At 42.3% G+C, this 14,959-nt stretch overlaps 1 protein-coding gene across 1 annotated transcript in view; it reads right to left on the bottom strand.

The window, feature by feature from the left end:
• Positions 1-2,549: 2,549 nt before the first annotated feature.
• LOC147888705 (putative aldehyde oxidase 2) overlaps positions 2,550-14,959 on the bottom strand; it is a 34,832-nt gene continuing 22,422 nt past the window's right edge. Inside the window, exons 7-10 of the mRNA XM_087392122.1 lie at positions 13,371-13,466; positions 13,198-13,296; positions 10,921-11,110; positions 2,550-3,095 (exon numbers count right to left, since the gene is read on the bottom strand). Coding sequence (XP_087248248.1) covers positions 2,881-3,095; positions 10,921-11,110; positions 13,198-13,296; positions 13,371-13,466 — 600 coding nt within the window. The 3' untranslated portion in view covers positions 2,550-2,880. The remainder of the gene's footprint in view (positions 3,096-10,920; positions 11,111-13,197; positions 13,297-13,370; positions 13,467-14,959) is intronic.

Below are 14,959 nucleotides of genomic sequence, written 5' to 3' on the forward strand. Positions count from 1 at the left end.
ATAGTCACAATTTCGACCTACCCTATTAGCTGCACTTGGACAACACTTAGGTCTAGCTACTGCCAAAATTTAAGCTCAATGTTACCATAGACCAGGGAGATATCACTATTTCTTTGGCCAACTTTCCTGATGTAATGCCAGATTACTGTGCACACTATTTCACCCATCCTTTGTGTTGCTAGTAGGCCTCAGTAAGGGCTTTCATTTCCACCCAAAAGCCCCTTGGGTGCTGCTCAAGATAGGTCAAATTTGATCCTCCAATCTCTATTTGCTCGATTTGGGGATTTCTCTCAAATCTCCTTCATGGCTGAAGCATTGCAAGTGGTTAGATGCTCAAAAGTTTCAATATTTTAATGGTTTTTCTTGGCATTGATGGGTGTTGGTCATACGAGTAGATGGATGAAGTATTTAATGCTCCAAAGTTGGTCTATCACTATGCACATCATGTTTTTCAAGACATATGCTTGGATGAAAGGTTATATTGGTCACAAGAATGCATCATTCATGATGTTTCAGACTTGGTTCAGTGATGTATGCAACCCCTTTGCTTTTCTATGTGGATGATATGCTCTATGCATACTACAAAAGTTTGACGTTAATTATGTATGGTTTATGTTTCATACACTATGCTATGCAACATTGAAGCATATGATGGATACTCTTCATAAGTTCTCTACCTTGGCTTTGCCTAAAATGCATGTAATGGTGAAAGGTTATATGCTTCACTTGAGTAGTGATTTGATGAGCATAGATCTGAAGATCAAGGAAGACATTATGTGCCTCAATGGTGATATACTAGCTATACTAGCTAGTGATTCTTTTATGAAGAAGAAGGATGCAAGCAAGATCAAAGGGCAAAGGAGTTAACTACAAGAAGGGCTACACCAAGAACCTCTCCAATGACAATGTACCTCACACTATGATAGGTTGGAAGAGAAGGAGGAAAATAACAAGATATGCCATCAAAGGAGAAAATTTCCCGACATCTTCAATTAGAATTTTTGTGTGGTCAATAAGGGTTCTCTGCCTTGGGATGTCCCCCTCAAATGATTATTAGTCTTAAGTTTTACCTTGTTAGACCTATGGAAACTTCCCATGCATGGTCATTGTCCAATCTTCCAAATTGTAAACCAAGAGACCAAAGTCAGAGTGAGATCATGTTGAGGTGAGAATGCCCAAATGAGTCTACTACTGATGCAACTAGAGTGAGTACCAGGTTGTGGATGAAGGACAAATTGATGTAATGGATCATACCAAGGTGTATGGTTGTGAGTGATCATGTGAATGACAGTACGAGTTGTACAACCCCAGGCTGTACGAACAGGTTAGGAAAAAGCAATTGGATGGTGAAGGTAAGTACAAAAGATACGACTAAAGCAACCTATGTGAACAGAGCAGAAAAGAACAGAGGTACAGACGCGAGGATATCAAGCTGTACGAACAGTAGGAAGAAGAGCAAAGGTACGATTGAGAACAAAGGTACAGACGAAATAGAGAGGGAGAAGCAACAAAAACCTCCATCTCCACCCTCACACACACATACTTTATTTTTTTGTGAAATCTTTGATCGATTATATTATATGAGTAGCAATCTCAAAATAAGGTGCTACAATTATATCAAATGAAAATTTTAGTATATGCCAAAAAGACCTCATGATCTATGCAATGAGTCTACAAGCAATCAAAGAAAGATTGCTGCAAAGTCCATTCCATTTTAGATGAAAAAGAACATGCTTCCAATCAAGAAGCAAGCGGAAGATAAAAGGGCATCTAGGCAAAGTGCCATCAATGCAACCAAATAAGAAATCCCAATGATCAAGTTGCCAATGACCAAACGCAAAAATACTGATATGAGTGACCTCACACACACATAAAAAACCCTACACACCTCACACACACACTCTCTCTCTCTCTCACACACACTTAACACTTCTTTTTTTTTTGTGAAACCACTGAAATTATAATAAGAAAAACTTTTTACAATGACAATAGCCTAGAAAACAGACTATTCTGAAAAATCAAAAGCAGTGGGAATCTCTCTCTCTCTCTCACACACACACACTTTTTCAATGAAAGCCATGATTGTTTATATTACAAGAAAAGCCACATCAAAGCGAGGAGCTAAAAATTACATCAGCTGAAATCTCTGTATATGCTAAATATACATCGTGATCGATGTAGCGAGTCTACAAGCAATCAAAAAAAGATTGCTACAGAGAACGCTTGAAGAAAGCAAATAAAGAAAATGCTGGATCACCAAAGACTTTAAGTTTCCTGTTTATTCACAAAGTCCAAAGTGCCCAATAACGAACCCAAACAAAGAAAAGATCAAACTCCTGAGTGCGTGGATGAAAACCAAAGAGCCAAAAGAATTTCCCAAAAGCAAGAGTCGGGAATCTCCCTCTCTCTCTCTCTCACACACACACACATACACAAGCATGCGCTTCCAGCACGCAAACAGAGGCACATCCACATGCACTGCACGAGCACATAGAGAGAGAGAGAGAGAGAGAGAGAGAGAGAGAGAGTCCCATTACAATAAAGTGCATACAATTCAAATTCCACTGCATTTAAAACAGCTCATATTCTGATCTGCTCGAAATGTCCTTCAGAATCAGTAAAATGGGCTTTGCTTATTTACAGATGCTTTCCTCTGTGTCTGAATCAAAGTGTTGAGGGGTACTACCATGTTGCTGCAGTGATGCATAAAATCTAGTACTCCCGTGCACAGCCTGTGCAACACAGAGTTGTGTTGCTGACATGAAGAACCAATTCGTAACATAGGGGCTGCTTCGGGCACAATCCAAGTATGACATGCGACATACATGACCAATATTTTCGAATAGAGTAGATTGAAACCCTTTTAACGAACAATGATACTCAAGCATTGGTTAACTGGTACTTCAGATACTGTTCTACACTGTCCAGGCCACAGAGATTCTTCACCTTCTCCATTGTGGCTGGTGTATCTAGCCTCAAGTACCTCCCTGTAGCGTATCTCTCACCAGTAAAAGGATCTTCCCATGTTGCTTCTATTGCACGTTTTATGGCAGAATGGACTGAACCAGCAAGGAGTAGAGGAGGTTCTCCAGAGGCTACAACATGAAGCAGAGTATTAGAACCAGTGTGCCACAACCTTAACAAAGACGACTAAGAACTTCCCAATTTAGTCCAAAAATAAAAGTCCTTGAAAATTTACAAGAGGTATCTTATGATGAGCATGCAAAGCCTGTAAGAGTTATTGCGAGGAACCTGAGAGTGGTGTAGCTAGCAGTTAATAGTTAGTTAATTGTGTTTGTAGTTAATTAGTTAGTCTATACCTCGCCCTGAGCATGCATTGGCCAGCTTAGAACGTTGTGAGTATTTTGAGGTTCTCACCGACCTTCATGGAGCTCCTGCACCATAGACCACTTCTCCAGATACCTTGACGGGCATGGTGGTTCTTCAAAGCTTGGAAGAGCTATGGCAGTGGCAGACTATGGTGACTGGTCACCATGCTTTCAACAGTAATGTGTGTTGTATTTTCTTTAAAGACCATGTAGATGAGAGACAATGCTGAAGACCTTTTGTACATGAGCAACAACAGAGTATTAAGCATGAACTCAAATACTCTATATGTCTCATGCTCAACAACTGTTCTTTTGCATTTGCTTTTTATACATCAATGCTGATATCTGAGTGAGTATATCAACATTTGTGTCATGTATTGGTATAATTCTTGAGAAGTTTTGCTCCACAATTGGTATCAGGGTAAATTGGGTTCTACATCTGCTTGCCTTTGATTGTGTATGAGGCACACTATGGAATCTTCAACAGAGATTTTGGTAAAGAAAATTCAATGGCCATGAATACCCAAGATGGGCTTGTAGTACTCTCATGTCACATCACAGTACTTGTAGTACTCTCATGTCACATCACAGTAGAAGCCAAGTAAAATTACACACAAAGAAGAGGAAGCATACTTGACGGGTCAGTGCGGGGATCTCAAGAGTTTCTCCACAAGTTAAAGTATAACCTTTAAAGATCGGGAGAAGAAGCATCCTTGCTTCGCATGTGCTCCATTAATCTGAAAGACACCTGACTACCACATTCTTACAAAGACATTAACTTTCAGTCTCTGTAGAACATAGACGCATAGCACTGCCCGCTCCGCTTCCTCCCTTGCTAGGCTGTCCCCCCCTTCCTGCCTCTCTTCCCCTCCCATGCCCCTCTCTTCCCCACTCCTCCCTCTTCCAGCTCACCCCTTTTCTCCTCTGTCCCCCTCCCCTCCCAGGCTGTGTCAGGCAGGATCTCAGCCCGTTTGTGAGCCCACACCAGTTTGTTTTTGGTCTGGTCTTTTTCCTATACTGCCCCCGCCTTCTCACAAGGGACTGGTCTTGTTCTTATACCACCCTCGCCATCTCACAAGGGGCTCTTGCCTTCTGCCCCTTGGTTTCACTTCCTCGAACCCCTCTTAGGGTTTTCTGGCAGCGAGACGGGCATTCAAAGCCTTTTTTAGGGCTGCAGCAGCTCCTATTTTCACCTGTTTTAGGGCCCTCGTCTGAGATTTTGGTCATTCTGCCATCCCACTCAACCACAAACAGCTTTTGCAAGGAAGCAACTTTTCTTCCTTTCCTCTTTCTTTCTCCCCCTTCGTTTTTCCTTTTCCCTCTTCTTTCTCTTGCTAGGAGGTGATGGTTTTGTTAAATAAAGGGGTAAGGATTCAGAAGGTGACCTTTCGAGGGCTCAGATAGCAGCACCTTGAACATTCTCAACCAACCGGATCTCCCTCTCGTTAGGGGACAAACAACATGTACATAAAGTTATTCTCTCCCTTTGTTACGTCAACCATAATTACAGAAGCCCCTTGGCTTGCTTATGGTAAGGTGGGAAACCAGAGGGATCGATAGTGCTTGTAAAGATAGGGCCTTGAGAGCTTGGGTCTAGGGTCACCCTAGGCCTAGGCATTTTCGAAAGAGGTGCAAAGAATTGCTCGAGGGGGCTAAATGGAAGGAGTCCATTAGCGGACACATGGCACCAAGAGGGGAGGACACTTGGCAAGCACTAGGCTAGGGGGAGAGCTCTAGAGAGAATTCTCCAGGGTGCAAGAGAGAGGTAGATATATCTCTATGCAGTCAGGGAGATTCATCATCAGGAACTCGTGACTGGGTGGTAAACAGCCAAGAGATCCCTCTTGTTTAGGAATTTACACATTGGTATCAAAGTGGGTGAAAAGAAGGCTGAGAACTTGTTGATTACGAATGGAAGCTGCTGGTGAAAATAGTCGTTACCTTCTACTCCATCGACAATAACAAAGACACGCCCACTGATGAAGCTGTTCAAAGCGTCGTTTCTGTTGGCTGAAAGGATCGTCTAAACTAATAGCGTGTATTAACCCTCTGAAAATCGTTACAATCAACGGCATATCGGATTCTTAAACCGGGCGACGATTGCAAATTTGATGACCTTTGTAACTGGCAAGTGAGCACCCTGTTGACAAGATCGACTTCCACACAGCATTTTATGAAGGCTGCAACCTCATCTGCAACTTGACTTACAAAGATAAATCAGTCGCGTCGTGCAACATGATCTTTGTATAGAAGCAGACCTCGCATGGTTTGCAAGGAGACAAACGCTTTCAAAGGAAAGCAAAGAAGAGGCCATTGATGACCACTTTGCAACCGTGCTCATAGCATGCATCAAAGAGGGATTAGGAGCTATAGTCAGCTCTTAAAAAAAAGCAAAGCGTTGCTTTGTAGCAACCGCGACTCGACCTGCACAGAAAAAGATGAACTCCACGTCACGACAACTCACAGACAATAGAAGATAGATTGCCATGTCATTTAAAGGTTTAAAATGTTTCTTGAGTGTTTCCTTCATGCTTTATGTCCTCTCTTTTTTTCCTTCATCAACGCATCATCACTCTTGACATAGCCCACTGGATACAAAGGTTGAGGAGACCACGCCCTCTGCCACAACGAGAGACAACTTGACAGACGCAGATCCGAGATGTCTTTGCAGCCCACCGGAGAGCCACCACGGTGTTGGGTTTCGGCTTCTAAGTTTCAATCTTTTTCCAGCTCCAGTTTTGTTTGAGCTCTTAAGCTCTTTAGCCTAGCAGCCAGCAAGCATCCTAGCGTGCCCTTTGCTCCAGCCTATTGAGGCTTGTATCCTTCTCATTGGTGAACTTTGTCCCATAGGCCCGTGAGGACTCCCGCAAACGTTAATACATCTTTCTTTCTTTCTTTCTTTCTCTGTTCAATAAGGCTTCCCCTTAGCCCCCATTTTGTTTCTTTTCGTGGCAAAGATTGGTGAATAATTTTCTTTGGGCAGACTTGGACAGCACACGAAACACTCGGGTTAAGGTAATAGGGAAGACAGTGGATCTTCACCAAGAAGAGGGAGGGTTGGGTATCATCGATCCAGAGATGTAGAGTAGAGCCATATTAGGGAAGCTTATTGTCAAGGGTCTAGCTCCAAGCTCTAACCTTGGAAGCTCTTGCTCTGGCAAGGGCTCATAAGAAACACTCCATACATAGAAGGACAGTGACAACAATCTCACAAATGGATCTTAAAGGCGTCCTCTCTTACAAAGGGTTGCCATTAATGTGGAGCTTCATGAGAATGTGCCAGGGCAAAGATGAGTTCGAGAGACAGCCCCTAATTTGGCACCCAAACTTTCGAGACCAAGAGGCTCATATGCTTGGGCAACGTAGGCACATTAGGTGGGCACAGAGGGACAACCCGGTGGTGCAATCCCTAGGTGCATGGAGTCACCTTTCCAATAAGCCTAAGGAGAGGCTAAGCACACTTGCAACGGCCAACTAGCAAGATGCAAGAGATCGAGGAGGCCATTCTAAAGGCATGCAGGGGATTTTGACATCCCCCCAAATGTCACAGAACCTCTAGGCTGGTACAGGTAGTTCTCCAAGACATCAATTCCTTCTACCTACAGCAAGAGCAAGACAACCCCTACCCGATTTTCTTCATATTGACTTGACTGGATTACTCTAGATGGAGAGCGAGGGATCGACCCGAGTGATGGGCCATAGACTATATACAGTGGTAGAGGATCAGAGTAGGTGGCCATTTGAGATGGACTTGGACCATCGACCCAGAACCTTTCCTATATGGACAGGATCACTTGAGTTGGCAACTCTAGTGAAGGAAGGAAAGACCCCTGCTGCGCAAGGTATAGTGGGATCCAAGAGAGTGATTCTAGCCATCCAGGATAGGGAACTTGGAGCAAGTGTGGAGGTGATTTTCTTCTCCCACACGACCCACATTGGAAGACAACTTCAACTGTCTTCAACTGGATGCATCAGCATGTGACATTGGCTAGAGTAATATGTGTGTCATCATGCATGAGGTCCTTGGTTAGTTTTGGACCCACCTTTGACTAGCCTCTACCCGAGGAACATCTATTTCTTCTAGTTGGTAGCTCATGGAGGGCTACTAATGGGACCATGGCTAGAGCAGATGAGAGTAATAGACTTGTCACTACTATGAGGTAGGGGACCTCATCGTTGCATTTGCATTGTTGGTAGTTCATGGAGGTGCTCTTCTTCTCCCACCACCGCCCACATCGGAACACCACATCAGCTAGATGCAACGGCATGGACTCCCTCACGGGAGTGACATTGGCTAGAGTGATAGGTGTGGCATCATGCATGAGGTCCTTACCAAGTTTTGGACCCACCTCTGGAAGGTCTATTTCTTCTAGTTGGTAGCTCATGGAGGGCTACTAATAGAACCATGGCTAGAGTAGATATATCAAGATGAAACCAGGAACATTCCCAAACTCATCCTCTAAAATTACCACACATCGTGCAGTTTCAATCTCATGATAGTCACTCATAAGATTGAAAACCATAAACTCCATCATGCATGGAAGTGACTAGCTACTATGACATCCCCACTGACATCATCAGCGCCCAATAGTGGGTGTAAACCATAGTATCAACATATGCTCTCACACACACAAATCCACACACCCACACATACTTGAGCGTCCAAGGTCTTCGTACACAGTTTCTGTTAGCACTCTAGAGTGTTGGGTGTATGTGACCCTCAGAGATCTTTTGTAGAAAGCTGAAATATTCCTTGTGCTTCGATTTGCTCATAGAGGTAGGTGATGTGGCAGCTCTCCACGCTTACAACAGCTCAATGTGCATATGATTGGGTGGTTTACGTGCTGCATGGTGGTGCTGGGCGGGGACCAATCAAGGTTGCAACATGGGGCAGTGCAAGATTCAGTGGCGGTTCGCGGTTCTTCTACAAAGATCGATGGCGAGGTAGTTTTCCTTCTCTTTGCCGAAACTCTCTCGATGAGAGTTGTTAATATCTGGTAGTCATCTATGTATGGAGCAGCTGCTCTTAGGGTCCTTAGAGAGTCTTTTGAGTCATCACGATTGATGTAACTGCCAACAAACTCGGTAGCGTTGAGGCAATCCAGTCTAGTCATGTGTCGTCTTCTTCATACGTTCAATATGACGTCTTTTGTGATATCAACAAAGTTGCAATTCTTTTTTGTGAGTTGATAATTCGAGGGAGGTGTTTTATAGTCGTGCAAAAATTTGGTTTCCCTGCAACTGCGTCAATTTATGGATGCATGCACTTGCACTAAAATCCTACAATTGGTATCAAAGCAAACGAGAGGGCTTGTGAGCATATCTGGTTGAGAGGGTCTGAGATGTGCCAAAATTGTTGGTTTCCAAATGGAATCCTGGAAGAAAGACAAAGCATATGCTTCAACTCTCAGATTCGACGGCAAGAACTATGATGCATGGCAGTTGCGGGCACGCGTCTATACCTCATGCAGAAAGGTTTGTGGGGCATCATCTCAGGCACAAACAAGAAACCAAAGGATAGTGAGTCAAACAAGCTCATTCTCTAGAAACAACACAAGGAAAAAGCAATCGGCATCTTAGGTAAGGCACTCGAGCCGGACTATTTTCATCATTTGGATGTCACCAAGAACACCTCTGACAACTCGACCATCTTGGAGAATCTCTTCAGAACAAAAATAAAGCAGGGATTTTCAGTTTTCCAATGGGTGAAAGTAAGAGTATGTTGAATCGTTTGCAATCTATCCTGAAGCAATTGTTCACTCTGGGATCTAAGGTGGATAATGAGGACGTGAAAACTATACTTGTCTCTGCTATCTCTCAAAGATTTCCTGATCTAGTGCAAATCCTGCGAGTCAGCTCAGACAAAATGGATTTTGTCGGCATGGTTGCTCTTTTACTGAGCGAGGAGAGAAGGCTAAGTTTACAATCTCCAATTGGGGAGCCCGCATATATAGCGTCCAGCAACAAAGGACAGAAAAAGAAGGATTATAGGAAAGGGAAAGAGTCTATGGCATGTTCATACTATGGGAAAGGAGGCCATGATGATCGTCACTGCTATAAGAAAGCATATGACCTGAAGTCCAAGAAGAAAAAGGTGTTAGCAGCCGAGGAAACTCCCCCAAGTGAAGATTTTGCAGGACTTACTTATTGCAGCCAACAAGGAACCAGTAGAGGACGGCTGGACCTTCTAGCTTCACCAAAAAGCTTTTATTTATGGGTTGTGCCCTGTGTGGGTAACCTAGTCGATACATTGTGCCCTGTATGGGTGATGTTTCGTCACTGTGCCCTGTGTGGGTGGTGACTTTTTTCTTTTTGTGTTCTGGTTCTGAGTTCTCTATGTTACCTCCTCAGCTCACAGGGGGGATTGTTGGGTGATGTGGCAGCTCTCCATGCTTATAACAGCTCAATGTGCATATGATTGGGTGCTTTATGTGTTGCATGGCAGAGCTGAGCATGGAACAATCAAGGTCACAGCATGGGGCGGTGCAAGATTCAGTGGCGGTTCACAGTTCTTCTACAAAGATCAATGGCGAGGCAGTTTTCCTTCTCTTTGTCGAAAGTTAATATCTAGTAGTATTCTATGTATGGAGCAGCTTCTCTTAGGGTCCTTAGAGAGTCTTTTGAGTCATCATGATTGATGCAACTGCCAATAAACTCGGTAGAGTTGAGGCGATCCAATCTAGGTTTGTGTAGTCTTCTTCATACGTTCAATGTGGAGTCTTTTGTCGTATCAACAATGTTGCAATTCTATTTCTGAGTTGATCATTCAAACATTGAGTTGGAATCCTCAGAAACAGGTAACATAGCAGCCAGCTTCCCCTCTCTCTTGGTCAAACATCCCATGGATTGCTGATCTGTGTTGTTTTCTCAATTCTCTAAAATAGAAGACTCTTTTCTTTGGAAAAAACCTTCCCATCTACATATTAGAACTTCAGATTTGGTGTGCTTTTGCTCGTCATGTTTGTCTTCTTCATTATCTATAGGCATGGAGCTTTGGTGTGCTAGGGATTAGTCCCCCTAAATTTATGTCACTTAGTATGACTCTAAATTATGCCTTCATACCTATGCCACAATATGTCCAAGCATGATCATCCAGAGACGTTGGGGACAAAGAGATTCATTAACAATCAGCAATGATTTATCAGGTCCCTTGGCAAAGCGACTCATAGAATTACTAAAACCTGTACACAACTTAGTGTATGCCAAAATGAGCCCAAAAGTAGTAAGGTAGGCAATGTCAATCCTAGTTCATCATAAACTGCAGCCTGAAATCCAGCATGAGTTTTCTCACTTAGACAAAATTACACAAAGAGAATAATGTGCTTGCATGAGTGTGTTCGTTTATGTGTATAATATTGACAAAGACACACCCACCACAAGCACACGCATACACATATACATACATAGATACATATGTATGTATATACACACACATACATATGTATCTATGCATACCATTTTCATATATTACATTTGTGTGCACACGTGGGTGTTGAGTGCATGTGTGTGCATGTGCATGTGCGCCCATTGATGCATGTACTTTTGCCTACATGCGTGGTTTTTTTAAAGAGAGGGGGACACACTCACACACCTTTGGATGAAAGTATACGATTCTGATGAGCAACTCCATTCAAGATCTCCACTGAGAAATGTTGTGGTATATTATCTATTGCTGGAGGCTTGTATGTCCAAGTGCCATTCGTGATAACTTTTCCATCGCTATCCACTTCATGTTCCTCAGTCATGAAAAATCCAATTCCTTGCACAAAGGATCCTTCAATCTACACATAAATTTGTCATTAGTTAATCTACAAGTCTAGCAAACTTGGATGCCACATAAACCTTAAAAAATCCATGACTTGACTAGGAGAAGTGCTTTGTTGCAAACATAAGCCAATTAACGAGCCAAAATACCATTGCATAATTATCCCAAGGAAAGTGATTTTCAATGGAAAAAAAGGAATTTTATGATTTTTTTGGCTAGCCCCCTTCCTCATATACTATCTACTTAGTATATTGTCTATGTTGGTATATTGTGTAAATGCTCTACTTTAAGCAAACAAACTTTTTTTATTGCCCTTATTTAAGAACATGTTATCCATGCTTTTATTTGCTTAATTGTGATTGAGCATATTTACCTATCTCAATTTTCTAGACACTTTATACTATCGTAGATTGTAGATTGAAGGGATGCCATATTCCAATCGGGAATGAAGCTGCTTTATATTTATCAAGAGAAGTGGTGGCATTGGCTACAATCATGACAAGTTAGAAGTTACTTTTTTCAAGGTGCTCACTCCACAACTATTTTTAATCCGCAAAATTGAAGCTTGCAATCTACACTTGTAAATAACATTGATTTCATGAGTTGTTGCCGTTAACAATGCTACTGGAATATGTGATGTGCATTATTGTTCTACTATTGATTCATGGCTGTGGCTCTCTGTAGAAAACGGAGAGGGCAAATTTAGAGAAGGGGGACAGAATAGTAGCAGATAGGAGTCAGAGGAAGGGGAAAAGGGGGGGGGGGGGGGGGGGGAGAGAGAGAGAGAGAGAGAGAGAGAGAGATTGCATCATCGTCATGTGTCAAAGACGAAGAAGTCTATCATGTTGTTAAAATTGTCCCTTTTAGCAAACTTGCTAACCCATAGAGAGCGTTTCTTGTTGTATATCTAGATGAGCATACCCAAAGTCATCCAAACAACACATAGTGATATGATGTATATAATTAATTACACAAAATATACTATATATAAATATATACGTAGCTAAGCATGTAGATATACATATAAACTATATGCACATAAATTAGCATTGTATTGGCAGTACGCACAAGGAAGGTGTGGTCTTGGTAGAAGAGGAGGGAGAGGAATACGAAGAATAGGCCAAGTAAAAGAAGGAGAAGGTGGTCATGGTTAGGTGGGAGCGGCGGCGGTGAAAATGGGGAAAGTGGAGAAGATAGCGGTGATGGTGGAGAAGACAGAGGTGGAGATGGTAATGGTGGTGGTGGTGGTCATGTTGGTGAGAGTGAGAAGGTGGGGTAGTGATGACAAAGAAGGTGGCGATGATGGTGGTAGTGGTGATGGCCTAGAAGTTGGAAGTGGAGGTGAGGTGGAGAAGGTGATGAGGTGAATCTGGAAGCAAAAGTGGACAAGGAGGAGGACGATGAAGACGACAACAACTAGAAGATAAACACATGATGTATGATATGGCATAGTATATGTCAATAAATGAAGTTGGTGTATTGATATAGACATTGAAACATGAGCACAAGGTCTTGGATTCAAGTCCTCAAAGTGCAATAGACAAGGTGTGCAACTTTGCAAAAAAAGCATGGCTACTTGTAGCTGCCCTTTCCCTCCTACTCAGAATAGGCGGCCTAGAAATGCTCGCATTTTATCGGGAAAGGATAACCCTAAACAGTTACCCCATAAAGCAAAGCCGTCTCTAAAGGGCAGCTAGCTAGGCCACCCTACATATCGTCTTAAGGGATGGGTATAATACCATGATTCTTGTAGTAAAACCTACATCAGTCGAGGGCCATCCCGATTCCTCTTGCATGTGGTAGATGTATTTAAAGTATCTAGGTTTCTGAATAAAGCATCCCTCTCATCTGGAAAAATTGGCAGCGCATAGGTGTAATGATAGATAGGGCATCTGCTCAATGGAGCATCTTAATTTGGTAAAATATCTAGAAACTTCTGAAAGACTTTCCATATGTTTATTGCAAGCAATGTTGTAAGGCATATTATGAAATGCATTCCAAAATTCGGGTCATTAAACATCTATTCCTGCTGCAGAAGAACATTTGCACGGAGCCCGATTATAAAACACTGATTCAATGGATGATAAAGAAAAATAAGACAACCTGTCCAATGTCAACTGCAGGATTTAAGCTTTTTCCACAGTCATAAATAAGATCGGTTTGGATTAGCCTTGTTTCTCCTGTAAGAACATTGATTTCAACCTGCAGCAGAAATTCCACATTTATAAACTAATGCAGCATCTTGAATACCATTTTGATAATATCCGACCTTATACCTCACTTGCTGCTGCACCATAGTTAAGATATCTTTTCGTGCTTTCATCTGGAAACCAGTGAATCTGTGCTGACAAATCAATTTGATCGAACTTTGCCTGCAAAATCAAGAAATATAACATCAACAATTTCTTAGGTTCTGTATCAATGAGCTATAAATACAAATAAAAAACAGTGCAGTTTGAATCTGATGATAGTCACTCACAAAGTTGAAAAGCATTAAACTCTTTCACACATAGCAGGGACTATCAAAACGACAAGATTCCCATCAGCATCATTAGTACCAATGATGTTTCACTTATAGCATTTCAGGAAGGGAAGATAATCCTATCTCGTTAACACATTCAATATCACAAGCCTTTAGCTAAGTGTTTGTGCTCTAAGCCTTTGATTAATCTGTTTCAAATTCTGACCATTTTTAGAAAAGCAATTGAGGATGGACCACTCAGGGAAGAGATATGAGAGACAGGTCAACAATCAATCATGGACATTGTCATTGGTCTGCAATTCGTCTTAGAAAAAACAAAGATATCCCATAGGATAAAGATGGACATACCTCACAAGTTTGGTCTTTCAAACTCCATATTATTTTCCTTGCCTAAACGCCAGACATTCATCTCGTTTTTATCAAAGCAAAGAACATGGAATATGGTTGCCATTGCTAGTTTTCTTATAGTGATACAAATTCATCCTAAAAGTTGCTCCTGTTTGATTTGAATTATAATTATACACCAACGAATGTGGGCAATAAGCAGGGGGATTGGGAGTGGCATCAAGACACCAGGATGTCCTATATATATAAGCTGACACAGATTGGAGGGTGCAGCCAGAAGGTAGATGATAGTTTTGAGTGGTCAGGGATCCACATCTAGGCAGAACCCTATCTGGTAGATGGTGGCACACTAAACGCATTCGTTTGTGTCAGGTTTTGTCTATTTGTTTGAAACATTCTATAATACATGATCTACTATTCAACTCTGTTGTTGTACTGTTCAAAGATGTAAGTCTGCATCTCTCTCTGTCCAATTGTGCACATTAAGGAAAGATTTGAAATAGCTTAGTGTGATTTCTGGGCATACTTTTTCATAATATTCCACTGCTTGATTGTTTGCTGTAGTAGCAAGCAACCTCCACCTCTGTTTTTTTAACAAGTACTTGTTGGATTCAGAATTCGCAAATGACAGGGCCCTGTTTTTGGAGGTTCATCCAAGAATCTAGAAAGGATTCGGCTCTCACGAGAGTGCCAAAATTACCTGGAACAAATCAGTGGGCTTTCCCACAAGGATTAAGATCATCCAAGATTGGAGGACAGACCTAGATTTCCATTGGATCCCCCAGGGACAAACCACGTCATACTGTTGTCAAGGTGGGTCTAGACATTTTAGTAGAGCAGCAGATTTCCCTAGTTGTCATGTGCAAGGATTGGTCTCTGATGGGTACACAAGACTAGCTCAGGTAGCCTGGGGAGGCTTAGAGCTAGGCAGGCTTGATTCTCGGGTTGAGTGGCAAGGGTACGAACCAGTTAGAGGTCTTCGCTATTTTTCGCGCTTGGGGCCCGAGTCTATAAAAGGGGCCCCAGGGTTCAGTTCTT

The sequence above is a fragment of the Dipteris shenzhenensis genome, chromosome 21, assembly GCF_047967505.1.
Source record: "Dipteris shenzhenensis isolate YYH24624 ecotype China chromosome 21, Dip_SZ_1.0, whole genome shotgun sequence".
Taxonomy (NCBI): domain Eukaryota; kingdom Viridiplantae; phylum Streptophyta; class Polypodiopsida; order Gleicheniales; family Dipteridaceae; genus Dipteris; species Dipteris shenzhenensis.